The sequence below is a fragment of the Mytilus galloprovincialis genome, chromosome 11 (assembly GCF_965363235.1).
Source record: "Mytilus galloprovincialis chromosome 11, xbMytGall1.hap1.1, whole genome shotgun sequence".
NCBI classification, from domain to species: Eukaryota; Metazoa; Mollusca; class Bivalvia; order Mytilida; family Mytilidae; genus Mytilus; species Mytilus galloprovincialis.
This window is the reverse complement of record NC_134848.1, coordinates 63,994,334-64,016,105: the sequence shown is the minus strand read 5'-3', so window position 1 is coordinate 64,016,105 and position 21,772 is coordinate 63,994,334. Positions and strand designations below refer to the sequence as shown.

Sequence of the window (21,772 nt, the reverse complement as noted above, 5' to 3'; positions counted from 1 at the left end):
CTCAGGTGTTTCCGTTCTTACTCGGGTATGTAATTAGGACAAAATCTCCCTCTGTGACAGAGTGGATCTCAACTAATTAACACTCACTTACAGAAAAGTCGGTAACATTTTATGTGTAATTATCGTCTTTCGTCCTCTCTCCTTCTAATATAACCTCCTTGGTGTAACGTACCATTATATTAGGGCATGCTTGATGTACCTGTTCAAATTATAATCACATCATTTTCTGGATCAATTGATTTTTTCTATTTAATCTCATTTGAAAAACATTTGTGTGTAAAAGCTTGTATTCATTAACATTTCATTCTTGAAAATTTATTTATTGTATAACAGAGAATTGTATTCATATCAGACTTTTCAGTAAGATTTAGAAATTTAAGGAAAAAAATGAAGAAATTTCATTTATTTTATTAAAATTTACAGGTTCAGTTAGTACACCTGAGGAAGTACCTGTTGAAACAGATTACCTTTCTAGTGTGGACCCAATGCTTGGTAACCTTGACCTTGTGAAGGCATCAGAGGAGAAGGAGATAGTAGAGAGTATAAGCTTCCGTAAGATCAGTGGAGAGGAACCACAGACTGTTAGACAGGAAATACTCTTACGACATACTCCAGACAAAGGTATGGTCATTGAAAATGTGTTTCATAATTACAAATGTAAAATATGTTTAATTTTCTTTTACCTGTTCTGATTTGTTTCATGTAATATATTTTGGATTAAGAATTAATCCAAATCAATATGCTACTGTGGATTCATTTATTTTTGTTGGTACCAATTTTCAAGGATTAGGGAAAACTTGCATAATTGTGGATATTTGAATTAGTGGTTTTGGCAAAGTTTGCATACATACAGTACATTCCTTTAGAAAGTTTGTATTACTTTAACATTTAAGTTCCTGGTTCCCACAAAATCTATGAAAATTGGTATTCAACAAATATTAATGAATCCACAGTACTGATAACTGCATTATTGAAAATTACAACATGAAAGAGGTCTGAAGGATACTAGTCATCTAGAGGGACATTCAAACTCGTAGATCAAAAATAATTTGACAACACCATGTCTAAAAAGGAAAAAGACCAATAGACAAATATTAGTACACAAAACAGAACATAAAACACTAAAGACTGAGCAACACAAACCAAACAAAAACTAGGAGTGATGTCAGATGCTCTGAAAGGTTAAGCAATTTCATGCTCCACATTTGGCACCTGTCATGTTGCTCATGTTATTAATGTTCTTCACTCAGTAAATAAAGTAAATTCAAAGAAAGGACAAAAACACAATAGTATGTCATGGAAAAATTACAGAAATTTGTGCCAGGCAAACATAAATATTATATATGTATTGACATTTAATATAAAAAAGAAGATGTGGTATGATTGCCAATGAGACAACTCTCCACAAGAGACCAAAATGACATAGAAATTAACAACTATAGGTCACTGTACGGCCTTAAAGCTGACAGGATATATCAAAAATGACTGCCATCTTGAATTAAAATATCCAAGTCAGTTGTAAAATGTAAAAGTTAATCAGGTAACTGGCAAGATAACAATTAGATTCTGTACACCTGAGATATCTACAAAATTACACCACATATACTTCATTTTGTTGATCACTTGTTGAATGCATTCATATATCATTTTATTTGAAACCTCTCTTTTCTGTATCAATCTTTGTAAGAAATGAAAACTCCAATATACAATAATATAGGTCTAGACACAACATGTTTTACTCATTGAATATCCTCTACTTTTTTGGTGTATTTATAAATGTAAAATTATTGGCAAATATTAAATTTTCATTTTACAAGGAAATCAACAGGAAATATTTGATACTACATTATTATGTCGTTATAGAATATTCATATATATCAGAGTTTGAATAATGTATAAAAGTTATCTATTGTAGTGGATGAGGATACTGAACCTAAGATGGAGGAATCAAATGAACCTACAATGGACCATTCCAATGAACCTAAGATGGAGGAATCTGATGAACCTACAATGGACCATTCCAATGAACCTAAGATGGAGGAATCTGATGAACCTAAGATGAAAGATTTCAATGAACCTATGATGGAAGACTCCAATGAACCTAAGATGGAAGAATTGGATGAACCTAAGATGGTGGAATCCAATGAACCTAAGACGGAAGAATCCAGTGAACCAGAGATCATAGAACCCAATGAACCTAAGATGGAGGAACCCAATGAACCTAAGATGGAGGAACCCAATGAACCTAAGATGGAAGACTCCAATGAACCTAAGATGGAAGAATTGGATGAACCTAAGATGGTGGAATCCAATGAACCTAAGACGGAAGAATCCAGTGAACCAGAGATCATAGAACCCAATGAACCTAAGATGGAGGAACCCAATGAACCTAAGATGGAGGTATCCAATGAACCTATGATGGAAGACTCCAATGAACCTAAGATGGAAGAATTGGATGAACCTAAGATGGTGGAATCCAATGAACCTAAGACAGAAGAATTAAGTGAACCAGAGATCATAGAACCCAATGAACCTAAGATGGAGGAACCCAATGAACCTAAGATGGAGGAACCCAATGAACCTAAGATGGAGGAATCCAATGAACCTAACATGGACCATTCCTATGAACCTGAGATGGTAGAATCCAATGAACCTGAGATGAAAGAATCCAATGAGATGGGAGATTCCAATGAATCTGAGATGGACCATTTCAATGAACTCAAGATGGAAGAATCCAACGAACCTGAGATGGTAGAATCCAATGAACCTAAATTGGAAGAACCCAATGGTGCTATTGATGAATATGCTGCAGAGCTTATCCAACATGTCATATCTGGTGCTATAGCAACTGTAACTACAGCAACTACTACTGTAACCAAGGATATTGTTTCAGATTCCAGTAGTGATATAACTGAAGAAAGTGGAGTCACATGGTCAAGAGAGACCAGTTTTGATACTGTGTCGTCCATACCTAGTAAAGATGGCCAAACTGTCATATGGTCTAATCAAGGAAGTTTAGATACCCCACGGTCAAGTATTGATAAAAATTCTGGTGCTGCAAGCTTAGAATCAGATGAGTTGTTACTTCTTGCTCAGTCAGCAAAAAATGGACAGATGTCATCCTTCGAAACTCAAGAATCGAATGACTACTTATCTTCCACTAGTAGTTCAAAACTCTCAAGTGATTCAAAAATAGAAAGTTCAGACAAAATGGAGGAAATGTTTGCAAGGGATTTAAATATAGATGTAGGCAATGAAAAGGAATTGGTTCAAAGTTCATTCAATAACCAATCAGACACACTGCTGGATTTTTCTGCTGGTTCCAACTTGGATCAACATGAGGGAAACCAGATAAATAACCAAACACTTTTAGATTTCGAAAAAAGTGAATTGATTCAATATGAATCTTTGAAATCAGAAGATGCTATAAATGAACTAAGTAATCTTTCAGATAAAACTGCTGTTGGAATAGAAAGCATAGAAAAAATGGAGTCTGTCAGTATGTCATCAGAAAATGAGGTTGAAAATGTGTTAACTTTGAAATCAGACAATGCATTTGATGAACTAAGTAATATTTTTGATAAACCTTCTGTTGGAATAGAAAACATAGATAAAACGGAGTCTGTTGAAATATCATCAGAAAATGAGGCTGAGAATATGTCACCTTTGAAATCAGAAAACGCATTTGATGAACTCAGTAGTATTTTCGATAAACCTGCTATTGGAACGGAAAACTTGAATAAAATGGAGTCTGTTGAAATGTCATCTGAAAAAGAGGCTGAAAATTTGTCACCTTTGAAATCAGAAAATGCATTTGATGAACTAAGTAATACTTGCGATAAACCTGCTGTTGGAATAGAAAACATAGATAAAACGGAGTCTGTTGAAATATCATCAGAAAATGAGGCTGAGAATATGTCACCTTTGAAATCAGAAAATGCATTTGATGAACTCAGTAGTATTTTCGATAAACCTGCTATTGGAACGGAAAACTTGGATAAAATGGAGTCTGTTGAAATGTCATCTGAAAAAGAGGCTGAAAATTTGTCACCTTTGAAATCAGAAAATGCATTTGATGAACTAAGTAATACTTGCGATAAACCTGCTGTTGGAATAGAAAACATAGATAAAACGGAGTCTGTTGAAATGTCATCTGAAAATGGGGCTGAAAATTTGTCACCTTTGAAATCAGACAATGCATTTGATGAACTAAGTAATACTTTTGATAAACCTACTGTTGGATTTGAAAGCATAGATACAATGGAGTCTGTTGGTATATCATCTGAAAATGAGGCTGAGAATGTGTCACCTTTGAAAACAAATTATGACTTTAGTGAGCACATTTCTGATAAACCTTTTATTGAAATGGAAAACATAGATAAAATGGAGTCTGTTGATATATCATCTAAAAATGAGGCTGAAAATTTGTCAACCTTGAAAACAGGAAGTGAGTCTGAAAATTTGTTACCTTTAGAATCAGGAGAAGCTTTTAATGGACTAATTAATATTTCAGATAAAACCGATGTTGGAATGGAAAACGTAGATAAAATGGCGTCTGTTGATTATATATCATCTGAAAATGAGGCTGAGAATATATCATCTTTTAAATATGGGGAAACTCTTAATGAACTAAGTGACATTACAGATAGTAACACTTCAGATAAACCTGTTTTTGGAGAAGGTAACATAGATAAAATGGAGTCTGTTGATTATATATCATCTGAGAATGAGGCTGAAAATTTGTCACCTTTGAAATCAGACGCATTTGATGAGCTTAGTGATATTTTCCATAAACCTACTGTTGGAATAGAAAACATAGAGTCTAGTGATATATCATCCGAAAATGAGGCTGAAAATTTGTCACCCTTAAAAACAGAAAATGAGGCTGAAAATTTATTACCTTTAAGATCAGACGAAGATTTTAATGAACTAAGTTATATTTCAGATAAAACCTCTGTTGGAATGGAAAACATAGATAAAATGGAGTCTGTGGATTATATATCATCTGAAAATGAGGCTCAAAATATGTCAACTTTGAAATACAATAATGCATCTGATGAACCTAGTAATAATTCAGATAAACCTGGTATTGGAACGGAAAACATAAATAAAATGGAGTCAGTTGATATATTATCTCAAAATGAGGCTGAAAATTTGTCATTCTTAAAATCCGAAAATGAGGCTGGAAATTTGTTACCTTTGAAATCAGACAATGCATTTGATGAGCTTAGTAATATTATCGATATACCTGCATTTGGAACGGAAAACATAGATAAAATGGAGTCTGTTGATCATACATCATCTGAAAATCAGACTGAAAATTTGTCACCCTTAAAAACAGAGAATGAGGCTGAAAACTTGTTACCTTTAAATTCAGGCGAAGCTTTAAATGAACTAAGTGATATTTCAGATAAAACCTCTGTTGGAATAGAAAACATAAATAAAATGGAGTCTGTTGATCATACATCATCTGAAAATGAGGCTGAAAATTTGTCACCTTTAAAATCAGAAAATGAGGCTGAAAGTTTGTTACCTTTAGAATCAGAAGATGCTCTAAATAAACAAAGTAGTATTTCAGATAAAGTATCTATTGGTATAGAAAACAAAGATAAAATGGGGTTTCTTGACACATCATCTGAAAATGAGGCTGAAAATATGTCACCTTTGAAATCAGAAAACATTGATTTTCTGGAACAATCCCAAGATTCTGTGCCTTTTAGCGATAGAAAAAAAGAATCACTGGATTACATATCATCAGAGGGAGAGACAGATAATTACGGGAAGTTACACGATGAGTCAGAGGCCTCTACACAAGACGCTCGATCAACCTATCATAAAGCTGACACTTTGGATTATATATCTAGTGAGGGAGAGGGCAACGATACTGAATTTGTCACAACCCTCCAGGGAATGTATAGTAGTCAATCTTCAGAGCCTACGTCAACTACGACAGAGGGTAGCTATCAAGTGCTTTCACCTGACCAACAGATAAAAGACATTAAAGAGGAGATAACTGATTTGATAAATTCAGAAATCAAAGGGGAGGTTACCGATATGATTTCTGATATTAAAATGGAGCTTAGTGGTTTGCAACCTGATGTTTGTGAAATGAAAGAAAGTGGAAATAATGAATTTTATGCTGAAGTAACTGAAATTGATGAAAATGAAACTGATTTGAATAAACATGATGAAGAATTTATCAGCAACGAAGATTTCCTAGGTGGAGTATCTGAACATAGTGAACTAATTGGAGATAATTTGGATTTTTCAAACATTTCATCAAATGAACTGGTTAGTGGGGGAAAAGAAATTGATGAAAATAAAACAGAAACTGATTTGAAGAAATATGGTGAAGAATTTATTAGCAACGAAAACTTACTAGGTACAGTAGCTGAAGATGAATTAAAGGGAAATAATGTCGATTTTTTGAAAATTTCGTCAAATGAACTTGTTGGTGAAGGAAATAAAATTGATGAAAGTGAAACTGATTTGAATACACAAGACAAAGAAGTAATTAACAATGAAAATTTACTAGGTGGAGCAGATGAAGGTTTAAATGAAGAACATGTTGAATTAAAGGGAGACAATTTAGAATTTACAAACAATTCTTCAAATGAATTTGTTGGTGACGGAAATAAAATTGATGAAAATGAAACTGAAACTGATTTGAATAATCAAGTTGTAGAAGTTGTTGATGATGGGAATGAAATCAGTGAAAAGGAAATTAATTTGAATACACATGATGAAGAATTAATTAGCAATGAAAGTTTACTAGCAGGAGTAACTGAAGATTCTGAAATTGTGCATGTTGATTTAAAGGGAGATAATTTAAAATTTTCGAATGATTCTTCAGATAAATTTGTTGGTGAAGGAAATGAAATTGATGAAAATGAATCAGATTTGAATAAACATGATGAAGAATTTATTAACAATGGAAATTTACTAGATGGAGCAGCTGAAGGTTTAAATGAAGAACATGTTGAATTAAAGGGAGATAATTTAGAATATACAAACATATCATCAAATGAATTTGTTGGTGAAGGAAATGAAAAGGATTTAGATAAACAAGATGAAGAATTCATGAGCAATGCAAATTTACTTGGTGACAGTTTTAAGCATTTAAATGGTGAATTAAAGGGAGATAATTTAGAATTTTCAAACAATTTATCAAATGAACTTGTTGGTGAAGGAAATCAAATTGATGAAAATGAAACAAATTTGAATAAACATGATGAAGAATTTATTAGTAATGAAAATTTGATAGGTGCAGAAGCTGAAAATCACATTCAAGTATATAATGAATTAAAGGGAGATAATTTAGAACTTTCCAACAATTCATCGAATGAACTTTTTGGTCAAAGGAATGAAATGGATTTCAACAAACACGATGAAGAAGAGATGAGCAACAAAAATTCACTAAGTGCAGTTGCTGGCGGTTTTAATGAAATACAGAGTGAATTAAAAGGAATTAATTTAGAATTTTCAAATAATTCAGTAAATGAATTTGTTGGTGAAGGAAATGAAATTAGTGAAAAAGAAACTGATTTGAATAAACATGATGAAGAATTGATTAGCAACGAAAATATACCAGGTGCAGAAACTGAACATGTTGAATTAAAGGGAGATAATTCAAACAATTCATCAAACAATATACATATTGGAAAATCAGATACACATGTTAATGATGAAAATGGAATAAATACAAATGAAAATGGTGCTATTGATTCGACAAAAAGAACTAAGGAAATTTACATGACAAGTGCTGGGCGTATCAGCATCGCTAGTGATGGTGACTCAGAGAATACTAAACAGAGATTTTCAGTGACTGATAATTTTATCGAAGAAACCCACAACGAGGTAGGAAAATTATTAGCTGAGGCGGATGAAACTCTTGCCCAAGCTGATGAAACTGTATTTGAGCCTGACACAATCCTTGCATGTATAGATATAAATCCTTTGGAAGAAAATAGTACCTATCCTACCAACAGGAATGCTTTAAGTTCAATTAACGGTGACTTTTCATGCATGGATGTTTTTGTTAAGGTTGGTTTCGTCAAACCTGCATGCTTACATCCCAAGCACTTCTGTATTATCACTGCATGAACTATATTTTATATTTTATTATTCAATAAATTTTTCAGTTTTGCCTGCTTGTATTGGTTATTGCATGCTTTTTGTAAACCAGAACTTTTATATTCAGGCCAAGACAAATATATATCTGTTTCCTGCCTCACAACCAACCCTAACTTTGATCACCAACCCTGTTAAAGATTTTAAACACCAATCACCACCCCTGTATTGCTTTACCAGAATATATATATATAATTCAAGAAAAAGCAATTTGGAATCATTTTTATAAGACTACGGAGTATTGTTTTAGCTGGATTGTTCAGTTAAATTTGTTATAAGATTGAATTAATTTATTGCAAAATTGTCAAAACATTGGAATTTTAAAAAATAGCACCTGCATTTCTGGATTGTGAAAATTGGGATTAGAATTGGAGAAAACATGTTATCTTTTAAGTTTTGTCAATACACCGAAAATCTCTTGAAGCCCTAAGAGTTTTTTTATGATTGGATGCAGGAAACATGTATATATTTTTTGGGGCCTTATTTTACTTATGTTATGAAACGATTATTTTCAGCTGTACATCTGTACCATGTGATTCAATTAACGACAGAACTTGGCTATAAACTATAGAATTAAGAAAATTTATGTTTGGGATCCACAAAAAGCTATGAAAGAAAGAAGGATTTGATTTTTTTTTTATTTATTTTCCTTTCTAAGAATTTTCAATAGACAGTTGAAAAAATAAAAAAAAAAAAGGTGAATGTTCTGCTTATCAGCACAAAAATATACACAATGGAATATCTGGACTTGATACACATCAACTCAGGAAGTCTATATGAAACGTGTGTTTTTGAAAGGCATTTGGTCTGAGCCAAGGCACGATGTTGAAGGCCGTACTTTTGACCTATAATGGTTTACTTTTACAAATTGTGACTTGGAAGGAGAGTTAATTTGTCACATTGGCCTATTCTTTTATTTATATAAGTAGAATAGTTGTAAATTATGTTTATATATACTGTCTGTATTTATTTGAAAAATAATAGTTAGAGTTGTCTTTCTTAGGTTTTGAGCATCTGCAGCTTTTTCATACAATCAGGGAAATATATCCAGTGGGACAGTCATTTTTTTTCAAATATGAACAGATTGTCTAACGATCATACCTGCCAACTGTCGCTATTTGGGGGGGGGATTTCCCCCATGGAGGCTCCCAAATTTAAATTTTGAAAGAGCAATTTTGTCCACAATTTAAACAAAACAATTAATTTTCCATTGAATTTAGGCTTAAAAAAGTATGAAGAAGCAAAAAAACAACATAAAAATGTATTTGAAGGCCCCTTGAAGTTTTTTTAGGACTATGACAGCCATCTTGCACGCAAAACCCCCCTGGGCATTTTGAAAAGTTGGCAGGTATGAACGATTACAACAGGAGAATTTGAAGTCTTTCTTTCTTATGTAACTAGTGACTGTTACAGAATTTATTGTTTGTGGGGGGGGGGGGGGGGACTGCTATTAAGATTGGTTTGGTGACAATTTGTTTTTGATAAAAGAGCCTTAACAATTACAAGAAAACAACAATTAAGATTTTTTTCATGGCGATGTAACTTAAAAGTACTTTCATGACCCTGAAATTTTGTTTTTTTAAAAGCCCTTAAAATGAACAAAAGAATATCAAAGTACACATCATCAGCAACCCCAACAAAAAAAACCTCATGAAGCGTGTAGACAAAAATGATAATTTTACTCATTTTATAATTCCATGAATATTAAACAATATATATACTTGTCATTTGATAAAAGGAATGATTGGACAGCACAATCAATTTAAATTGGATATCATGCACAAAATAAGGGTTGACATGATAATCATTTCCCACAGCATCTCCAATCAAAGATCATTTTACATCTGGCTGTCATTGTCATGGTTTTACTTTGTTCACATCCATCAAATTATGCAGCAGGACAGAATCTGAAGTTATATAAATTTATAAAAAGAAGGATGAACGAATAATTTTTAGGGCAAATAAAGGAAACAACAAAGTATTAGTTTATTTTGATAGAATTGTCTTTCTGTGTTTTATCTTTGTTATTCATAAAAATATTTATCTAAAAACCCTTGAAATAAATCTGTATACAGGAAATTCTCTACTTATAATGTATTCATAGGAAACCACTGATCTGTCGGATAAAAATGTAAATATTTCAGGTCAGTTCAAATTTAATTATTTATTTATGTGGTTTAACTTTAAAAAAAAAATGAACTAAGTAGTTAACATTCACATCATTACATTTTGAACTTTGGTAGATAGTCTTCGCATCTCATTTCATATCAAATATTAGCTGTGAAATTAATAATAGATACTTGGCCTTTTTACCTCCTCCTTGTTGCTGTAGGCAAAAGTATAAAAAATAATTTCAGCATTAAAGCCTTTTTTTTAATTCTATTTTATATGATTTGTTCCAAATAGTTAAATGGACAAAAATAAACTTAGTTTAATTTAACAACAAAGCCATTAAAACTACAGCCTTAAAAAGATATAAATTAGATTTTCTGTTTATTAAACTTTAATTGATAATCATTTGTCAATGCACATAAACAATTGAGGACAGACTATTAAAGTTCAGTTATATAACTTGCTTCATATTAAATAATAATTTTTATTTTCAAAATACACCCATATGGGTCAAGCATATTAAATGTCGGGGTGCAGTTAAGTATTAAGATGTCTATAAGGATGTTAAATTACTAGACATACTATTCACTGCAACTTCAACAAAATGTCAGATGAAGTGCTTGACCTCTGACTCTGACCTCTTGCCTATTGACATTTTCTGCAACATTTTAAAGTATTCTATTTATTTTTGATTAAAAGGTTATTTTCTTCCTTGTAAAAACCATCTAATACATTGCACAAAGTTAATTATAAAGACATTTTAAAACAGGAAGTATAAGATTATCTCCCCCTAGCTGTGCCTCTCTCATCATCACCCACTAGCATAATCCCCTGTTGGAAGCCTCTCAGCATCAGCAACAGGAAACATAGATTATTTACATGTTAGTTAATGAGACCAGTAAACATTGGGAGTATTTATTTATCTCATTACATCACCGAGGACAGACTTTTACATAATGGAGGGATATGTTGTATATTCTACTGGGATCTTATCATAGAAAGTGGTTCTATAGGTTTTGTGGCTCTAATTAAGTTTTCCACTGATATATATTTATTGTGAGTGTAATTGGAACATATTTTATGGATGTAATGAATAGTTATAAATGTCAGCAGATATACAATTTTAGTGGGTGAGTTGATTTAATTTTTCAATATTCCTGACTTTTGAAATGAATATAAAATATGCCAGACTGGAATTAACAGGTTGTTACAATTTGTGAAATCAGTTTCTGTAACAGCAGTTTGGAATAAGACGTTGTATGTAAACATTTTAAGGATATTTGAGTTATCTAAAAGTAATACAAGAAATACTCAGAATAATTAGTAAGTTAAATATTTATTGTTCATTTTTTGTGTGGGGTTCAGGCTATTTCTACGGACTAATGAGAGGAGTACATAATTTTGTTTTCTATCCTTTTCCACAATAGTCATTAGATTTAGGTTAATGAGCAACATAGTTGTACTTCGTGCAACACATTTTAATGGACTCATTTATAAGAACTTAATGCATCATTAAGCCTTAATGACTCATTAAGCTAATGACACTTTCGTACAACCGGCTGCTGATATGTAATTCCATTCTTACAAGTGTCTAGCAACTTTTTGAAAAGTAAAATTTAATATGATATTTTAATTATCATGAAAGTCTCTCAAGACTGTAGTCACATTGTCTCCAAAGGGGGATATTTGGGTGCCTGTCGCTTTAGTCTGAATTTCAATGTTCAAAGTCTAGTTGTACATACTTGTTTTCAAGAGAGTTGGGGTCTGAATCCCTTTGGCTAATCGCTGATTCATGTTCAATCTCTGATCTACTAGAAGTTTAGTAAATTATATTTTAGTACTATGAACCCAATATCTGCAGTACATTTGTCAGTGGTGCATAATATTTACATGCACATTTGTCAGTGGACTGGAACTGATGTCTGCCTTGTAATAGTACAGGTCCGTAAAGATTGTAAGATTTGACAGCCTAATGTTAGCTTGAAATGGATTCTTGAGAGACAAATTGCTGGTAAACAATTCTGTTACAATTGTAATGTTTTTAAACGGTTAAGGTTTATACATTGTTTTAGGTTTTATTGTCTTTATTTCCAATGTTTGTAAAGGATGACAGAATTTCTTGACGCATATATTTTCAGTGTCAAAAATTAGAAATTAAGGTAGTTCCATTGTAGTCATGAAACCTGTGGTTTCCTTGAAGGTCCATTTAATCACTGACAGCTATTATGGATTATACCAAGCTTTTTTAAAATTATACTACTAATATTTTAAGCATATTTGGACACTCTATTTGAACAACCAAGTGTCAGTTCTTATACATAGTTGAGATTTATATTATCGAAAACTGCATAATAACGAAGAAGCAAATTATCCATAATAGCTAATTTAATAAATTGTATTTTAAAAGTGCAATATTAATATTTTAAGGGCAGGGATTTAGAAGAAAAATACATCACTTCTTGCTGACTTTCCCACTGATACTCATATAGATTCAATCATGTTTCATTGTGTATAAAATGTTATGAGATTTGTGTCATGGCTGTGGAAGGGGTCTGTCTAACTGTTTTTACATGTGCAGATAATTATGGTATGTTTAATGAGATAGATATAGAATACTTTGAAGTGGAAATGACATCTGGTTTGAATGACACTTAATTTATTTTGGTGAGAACTGTGAATGAAACATGACTTGCAGACCATTATTTTGTGCATAAATCAGGCCATTAGTTTTCTATTTGAATTGTTTTACATTTGTCATTTATTTTCAGTCCTTATATAGCTGACTATGCAGTATGGGTTTTTCACATTGTTGAAGGCCTTACAGTGACCTATCAGGGGCGGATCCAGCCATTTTAAAAAGGGGGGGTTCCCAACTCGGGATAAAGGGGGGGTTCCAACCACATGTCCCCATTCAAATGCATTGATCGTCAAAAAAAAAGGGGTTCCAGACCCCCCCCCCCCCTGGATTTGCCAATGCCTATAGTTGTCAATTACTGTGTCAATTGGTCCCTTGTGGAGAGTTGTGTCATTGGCAATCCTACCACATCTTTTTATTTCTACATAAAAGATTTCTACAAAATACGAATTCTTTTCAAATTATAAATGGTTGTTTTTTTCTGTGCAATTAAACGAAAAGCCACTTGTACAGCTATACAAAGTAACATGGTTATATCAACGTTAGTTGAAAAGAAAATCGTTTTGTGCAGAAGAAAATTGCAATTAGAAGAACTATATGCAATAAAGCAGTTTGCAATTTAGTGTAGTCTATTGTAAACAGATTGCTAATTTGTTCATTCCTATACAAAATCAGTGAAACCATTTATAAACATCCAAGATTCTTCTGTGTATTTGATTAAAAAAAGTTATCATTGACCTTCTAAGAACCAAACAGTTACGTATTACTAGTAGTTAAATCCCATAGTATTATCATGATTATCGAATATTATTGTCTCTTGTTGCAATTACTTAAATTAATTTTTTTTTAAAGTAATTGCTTATGTATTACTTTGCATTTATGAAAACTCATATGGTTCTAAACCATGCCAATTTTTTGTACTAATATTTTGGCATTGAATAAGGTCATGCTTTCTCAGACAGTTAATGATGTCTTTAAACACAATTCCTTGTGGATGTGTACCAATTGATAATGTAGTCTGGGAGAACATGATTTATTTATTTGTAAATCATGGTCTTCAAACTAGTTGTCAGTAACTGTGGGTATACTGTAAATTCAGAAATTAGTGGAGGGTTTTATTATTGCGAAAAATGCGACTTGAGTTGTAAACGCAATAATTCTTGGTGGAGGATAAATACTACTCCCAATAAGTTGAGGTGTGCCTTAATTGTCAGAAGTTAGAGGCATACAGAATATGTATACAGATGGTCAATTTTTAGCTGGAAATTCTGTAGACATCAACTACAATGTATTCATAAAAAAAGTGACAAACTTAATTTATTGTGAAATTGTAAAATAAAATTCATGATTCATTACTGAAAACTTTTTAAAATGTTTCTAAGAATGCCAAGAATGTCAGAAAGTATGACAGATAACCCTAGTGAGTTTTCTCTGTAAATTAAGTGCTAGTGTGAGAATAGATTATGTAATCTGGAAGATTTATGACAGCTGCCTGCAGATTTTAACAGAACAAAGCTATTCATTTGTTACATATATATGCTGGAATATTGCAGAATACTTGTCATTGTGCCATAAGACTGAACAATGGGTATCTGAGGGCAGATAGAGAACATAGCTTTATTCATAATCACATTTTAATGATGGGGAACTTTCATCCCAAGAGAGAAATTTCTATATTTCTTCTCTTTCAGTGAGCTTCATTGCTACATCTTGCTCATATTCTTAGTTTTAACTTTGGATAGAGTCTATAGGTCTCCAAATGACCTTTTTTATTCATAAATGTTTTTTTAATTTTGGTTCATTATGTTTCACAGTTTATTGTGAAGTCCATTTTCGCTGAGCTGCTGAGACTGAGTAGGTAAACAATTTGTTTAGGGGCTAGCTGAAGCCTGCCTCTTGGATGATGCATATTTTTGTTGCTGTGTTCAAGACTCATTGGTGACCTTGGGTTGTGTTCAAGACTCATTGGTGACCTTGGGCTGTGTTCTGCTGATTCCTCTGGTTGTTGTCTCTTTTTTCCGTGTTTCCATTCTCAATTTTATCTGTTACTGAAGTAAAATTACTGGAAACATATTAGTAATTTCATGTTTGACATATTGTATAGAGATGTGTATTGTTAAAGAATGTTGATTTCTTTTGGTTAGTTGCTATCTAGTTGACTGTACACCACAGCTTCAAAGTATATCAAAAATTTCTTTATAACTTTGGTAGTAGAATGCAAATGGTTTATTCTTTCTGTCTATTGAAAAACTGTAAATATAATTTAAAACCACTTAATGGGATTATAGGATGAAAATGAAAAACTAGTTTATCCTTCTCACAATAGATGGACTGTCTGTTCCAATTTAAGTCCGTAATCATTGCCTGTTCAAGCAGGCCTGAGGCAATCCTTCCTTTTGAAATAAGCTTCTCCAAATTACAAATAGATTATGGTTACTCCAAACAGTCTTATTTTTTTTTTAGAGAAATATATTCTGCAAAAATAAATGTATATCTTTTGGTGTAGTAAAAAATTGGCATGATTTCACCTTGATATGGACATATGCAAACAGCTAGGTAGACCATAAACAAATATAATACATTTTTATGCCCCACCTACGATAGTAGAGGGGCATTATGTTTTCTGGTCTGTGCGTCCGTTCGTTCGTTCGTTCGTCCGTCTGTCCCGCTTCAGGTTAAAGTTTTTGGTCGAGGTAGTTTTTGATGAAGTTGAAGTCCAATCGACTTCAAACTTGGTACACATGTTCCCTATGATATGATCTTTCTAATTTTAATGCCAAATTAGAGATTTTACCCCAATTTCACGGTCCACTGAACATAGAAAATGATAGTGCGAGTGGGGCATTCGTGTACTGAGGACACATTCTTGTGTTTACCTGTTTTAAAATGAAAGTATATGCTAGGTGAGGTTATATATGCTATCAATGCTATATTTGTCCTTTTAAATCTTTTGTTCAATATTTAAATTACCTATATATGCTTTTGAAAGCTTCCGGATTGTATAATTGTACGCAAAAATGTTTTTATATTTTTCATCAGTTGAATTATTGAACTAGAACTAAAATATCTGTCTTGTAAACATGTAAACAAGGAAACAAATTGGTCTTCACAGTGGACTTTATAGATGCAATGGTAGGTTATTATTACTTTTTTCCTCAAGTTGAACCTACAAATGCAAGCAAAATCACTTGCAAATCGGTAACATTTAAATGGTTTATATTTAGTTTTAGTTATAAGATAATTTATGAAAAGAGCTACTGGTTTATATTTCTATCATTTACAAACTGAAAACAGTCTCTTTTAAAATTATTTCAAACCACATATAGTTGTATGAAGTAAAAATCAGAAAGAACAAACCACTGGTATAATTTTGAAAAATTGATAACCAGTTCATAATTTGTTGATAGTTTCTGGGTCTATCATTTAACTGTACTATTACATTTTGTAAGTAGTGAATTAGCCATGCATGTATGGATAAAAGTTTTAGATTGGTAAAATATCAAACCAACTATCCCAAAAGCTTACTCTCTTTAGTAAGGGTAGTTTAAGTATGAATTATTGCCCTATTAATTTTATGATTAAAATTTTATTTTCAAATAGTTCCTGGTTATAAGGTACTTTCTCTTTTGGTTTATATATGTTTAAACCCATAAAAGTAAAATAGGAGCAGATGTAAAGGGGAGGGTTATGGGAGTACATGACCTCCCTGTTTATATGTATCTATAAGGTTGGATGGCCTTGTAATTGACCATCACTTGTCCTGTCAGCTTATTACATTCTCTAATGTTGTATATAACACTTTACATGTAATTATACCAAATATCCCACTTAGTGATAATTATTATTAGGATGACTTCATATATAATTATATGAATAATATACAACATATTTCTCTATCCTGGATGTTATTACTTCATATACCACACTGTAACCACAGTACTATCATACATGATACTATTCTGGATTTTACTCTTGAACGGGTATGTCATTTTTGGCTCATTCCTTTTAGTTTGATTTCAGTTGTTTTTTAAGAAGTTTGTTCATGACCAGGATCAGGATTACTTTTTAAATCTCATCTAAGATTTAGTTAATGTATTTCATAAAAGTAAAAAGGTTGAAGGAAGTTCATCATCACATGAATAATCATGCCAAGGTCATTTTTTTTAAGTCCTGTAAGTGGCCATTTGTCTGTTATGATATCCACATATTGAATCACAGATAACTTTATATTGAATGAGATGATGTCCCTTACAATCTTTATATAAAGTAATTATTTGCATTCCGAAATGTAAGGCTCTATAAACCTCAAGTAAACAGTATAAATGTCTTACAGTTTTACCAAATTTAACATTTAAGTTGCAGTGTTTCATACTTAAATTTAAACAACAAGACATCGCACAAAATCCCTTGTTTTATTCTTTGGTATTTTTTTAGTCCATTGTTTATTTTCTGCATTATTCCAAATTGCGCATGGCATATTTGGCACTGAATATTGTTACTGTGACAACCAGTATTCAACCAATTGTTTCCTATGTCTGAAGTATTATAATCCAAATAATCAAATATCCAAATTATTTTATACTTTTCCAGTTAAAGCCCAAATCTTTAATCCTGAGTCTTATCTGGTCCAAATCATTCAACCACCCCATGTTTTACAGTTTACCACAGTGCCATGTCAGCCTCTTTAGTGTATTGCCAGCCACTATGTATCCAGGTGTTAAACATCTGGAAGGTTAATCTGTTCCTTCTCAGACATAGTTTAATTCTCTATAATCTATACAGAAGCTGTTTATGATTTGATGATTGATTTAGGATTTGACACTTAATTACCTTTCCTTTGTTATATCTGTTATGAAAGAAGAATTGAATTAAAAAAAAGTATGGAAAACATATAAAAAGTTAATGGTTTTCTCTTTTTAAAAGATAATAAACAGGCACAGATTCTGGAATTTAATATTAAAAGGAGCAGTTTTTGCAATAGCGTTTCAGAAATAATCTTGAAAGTTACAATTGTATATATGCTGAAATAATATTCTGTCATTCTGAAAGCTTCTATTTTGGTGCATCCAATATGCTTTTTGGACTTTCTTTGTGCCGCAGGAGCTGGTTTTCATTTTGAAGGTTAGTTATGTTTATTTTCTATGTTTTGTGGGGTTTGCTGTTTGAAGTTTAGTCACAGGTTGATATATTAAGTCCAATGTTCTGTGGGGTTTAATGTCCACAGGTCAGTGTTATATATACAGCCCAGTGTTCCCGGCAGTGAGGTTCACCCTCCAAAATTCAGTGGTTTACTCTATGTTGTTGACTTTTCAAAGGTCATTGATTTGTACTGTCTAATGTTCTGTTGGGTTTACCCTACAAAGGTCTGTGGTTTACTTTCTTGAATATTCTGTTGGGTTTACCTTCAAAGGTCAGTGGTTTTCTCTACAATGTTCACTGAGTTTTTAAATTTACCATCCAAATGTACATAATTTCAACCCTGTATCTACCAGGAATGGAAATTGTTGCCATGTAATAATGCATTAATTATAAGAATATATTACAATGGACAGTAGATTTAGTCTTTCTTTAATGTGAATCTGAGAGTTTAGACAGTTCTGCTTTGTGAAATCTTATTAGAAATAATCTAAGTAGAAGCTATAAATTATGTTAAAGATCAAAGCTATATAGTTAATTATTGGATCTGGTTGAAAGCCAGCATACCTCTGTGTTCTGTTTGTAAACATTGGTCACCACCATGATTCAATAGGAGGAATGTAATATACAGTCCTACACACAGCCCTCAAATTGAAAAGTTTTACAAAACTACTGTTTAGATAAAAACAACATAAAACCTAAGTGGCTGTCAACATTCATTAAATGAAATTTGTCAAATTTGTAATATTATCAGTAAAATTAACATTACACAGGTTGGGTCGGTTCAAATATCTTGCTAGCTACAGTGATAATTTCTGCCTCCTTTGTGATAAAACTGGTGTACACATAAATGGCATTATTTTTGTGCAAAACATGAAATATAATTTCAAGGAATAAACAATTTCATGACTCTTTGTATGGGTGAAAAAAAAATCAACAGAAAGAAGCTGTTTAGTATAAACATTTCAACAAGTTATAATAAATAAGAACATTTAAAATAGATAAAATTTTACATTAAAAAATGCATGACAATTGGCATTTTCAAAGTTCACCTTATCAGTTAATTTGCACTTTACATGTATCACACAATTCAAGTTAATAAAATAAAGAACAAAAAAGAGGGGTTGAAAAATTAGAATAAAATTTTCATTTAAATTTTAAAATCAATAAATGAAGATTCACAATTTATTCTTTTAGTAAATTTCACTAAGGCTCCAGCAGAATCCAGAGGTGGATTTAGTCGGGGGCAAGGGGACCCCCCCCCCTTCCTTTTTGGGAAAAAAATGGTTGCTTATTTAGGGAATCACTGAAGCATGACTGGAGCAGGAGCCCCTCTTAGACAATCAGTGGGGCCCCCACTTATGAAAATTTCTGGATCCGCCACTGGAATCTCCTCCCACTCCACACACACATCCCTTAATAATGATCAATAATATTTCAGGAAAAATGTAACTTATTTTATCATTTAGTCATCTGAGAAACAACATTCCAATTCTAAGCTGACCACACTTTGCAGTTACTCTTTAAGGATGTGTGCGTCACCATTCTTGTTTTGCATGTCTTAAGCTATTTAAAGTCACAACGTCCAGACTATAAAATTCATAAGGTTCCGTGGAACCCAGTGTCTCGCCTACTTTTGCTGTTTATCACAGACTCAACAAAAATGACGAAAAAAATCAATAAAAATATTCCTCTCAATACTATCTGTTAATTTTAAGAAGCTTCTGTCCAACATGTCCAAGTTTGGTAAAATTCCTGGATAGTGTATGAATCTAATAAAATTTATGTTTTAAAAACGGCAGACTGTGTGTAATGTTAACTTGAAGAAAATCTAAGTCCATTTATAAATATCATACAGAAAAACAGGTACAATTTTTTTCTTAAATTTCCTTCTAGATACTAGCTTTTGATCATAAACAAGCTTCTGTCCAAGTTTGGTGCAAATCCAGGATAATATTAGAAAGTTATCAAAATTTTTAAAACTTCAACCTCAGAGTGAATATTTTGTACTTGGTTTTGGTGTTGTTTGGGGTTAGACTTTACTCAGCTTGGTTTAGAGAGAGGTTGGATGAAACTTGTATGTCACGTATGCAGATGACAAGTAATTTGTATGCTGTTTGTGTTTTAGGACTTTATCCTAACACTAGGGTTTCTGAAATTGTCCGGTTACCTTTAAATAAAAGCACAAAGTTCTGTCCAGTTGGAATACACAGATAGTACACCAATTGAACAAACTTGTTTATATAGTACCTGGAGAAAGTATCCAATTAATCAATAAAGTAATAAACGTCGGTACTAAACTTTTGCATCTTTGACGTGACCGTGGCCATTAAATTACTCAATTTTTATGCACGGTCATTTATCTGGACAAATGCAACTAAACTTTGAATACATTATACTTCAAACTTTGAAGAATATTTAATGAAAATCTCTCTATAACATGTATAATAAGAATATTTGATGAAAATCTCTCTATAATAAATATATTGTTTCCTGGCAGAAAAACTAAGTCCATTTGTAAGTAAAATACGGAATTTCATTTTTACAAAATTTACTTCTAGATACTATCTTATGATCAGAAACAAGCTTCTGTCCAAGTCTGGTACAAATCCAGGATAGTTTTATAAGAAAGTTATTAAAATTTTAAAAACTTTAACCACAGAGTGAATGTTATGTTTCCTGGCAGAAAAACTAAGTCCATTAATAAGTGAAATACAGAAAAATGGAATTTCAATTTTACAAAATTTACTTCTGGATACTATATGATCATAAACAAGCTCCTGTCCAAGTTTGGTACAAATCCAGGATAGTTTAAGAAAGTTATTAAAATTTCAAAAAAATTAACCACAGAATGAATATTTGTGGCCGCCGCTGCCGACAACTCATACCCCCCCCCCTTTTGCCGCCGCCGACGGAATGTAGGATCACTATGTCCCTATTTTTCGACTAAAGTCGAATGCTCGACTAAAATCAATGATTTTAAAAAAATGATTAAAAAGGGGGATTTTCCAGTTTTCGGACAGTTACTCAAAAATGCTTTCAGCAATTCTCATGAAACTTTGGTAAATTGTTAATATCCATTGATGTAAGCTCCCTTTTGATTTTCATAAATTTCTTATATGACATTGAAAAGCAATTGAACTTTACTCTATGAAAATGTGAAGGGCGTATCATGCGCTCATGGCGCAGCTATTTATTCATAATGTAAAATCTTCATTTATGACAAAACTGTAGTCAGGTAGCTATAGTGTTTACATTGTTGGGAATCATATTACCCATCTTGTACATAGTTAAACTTTTTACAGATAAAAATTGAAACAATAATATATTTAATTGAAAGTGACAAGTACTTAGATAATACTAGCTTATCTGACATTTAATACCAGATGAAAGAGCGCTCCAGAAGAGCGAAAAATAGAGGGCTGTGTGGTGGACTGTATAAACAGATAATTCAGGGATAGGTTAAACATATGTAATATTTAATAACAGGGTGTTAATATTTTTAGTCATACATACTGATTTACAGAGATTGCACTTTGTACATGCTACATCAAAAAGTATTTTATTAAAAAAGCTAATTCACAAGTTCATCCTACCCCACACACACAGTTGTGGATCCAGAACTTTTCCTAAGGGGGGCCGCTTTAGTCATGCTTCAATGATTCCCTATATAATCAACCATATTTTTTCCACCAAAGGGGGGGGGGGGGCCCTGGATCCGCCTATGACACATGACACATAAAATTTGTTTAATACAGT

The 21,772-nt window shown here is 32.2% G+C and overlaps 1 protein-coding gene across 4 annotated transcripts in view; it reads left to right on the top strand.

Annotated features, from left to right (window-relative positions):
- LOC143052602 (uncharacterized) overlaps positions 1 to 21,772 on the top strand; it is a 97,305-nt gene that overhangs the window by 57,637 nt on the left and 17,896 nt on the right. For 2 of the 4 annotated variants that reach the window (XM_076225669.1, XM_076225671.1), the window contains exons 9-10: positions 424 to 621; positions 1,916 to 8,043. In XM_076225669.1, the coding sequence (XP_076081784.1) occupies positions 424 to 621; positions 1,916 to 8,043 (6,326 nt within the window). The remainder of the gene's footprint in view (positions 1 to 423; positions 622 to 1,915; positions 8,044 to 21,772) is intronic. The other 2 variants (XM_076225670.1, XM_076225672.1) reach the window with 2 other exon arrangements.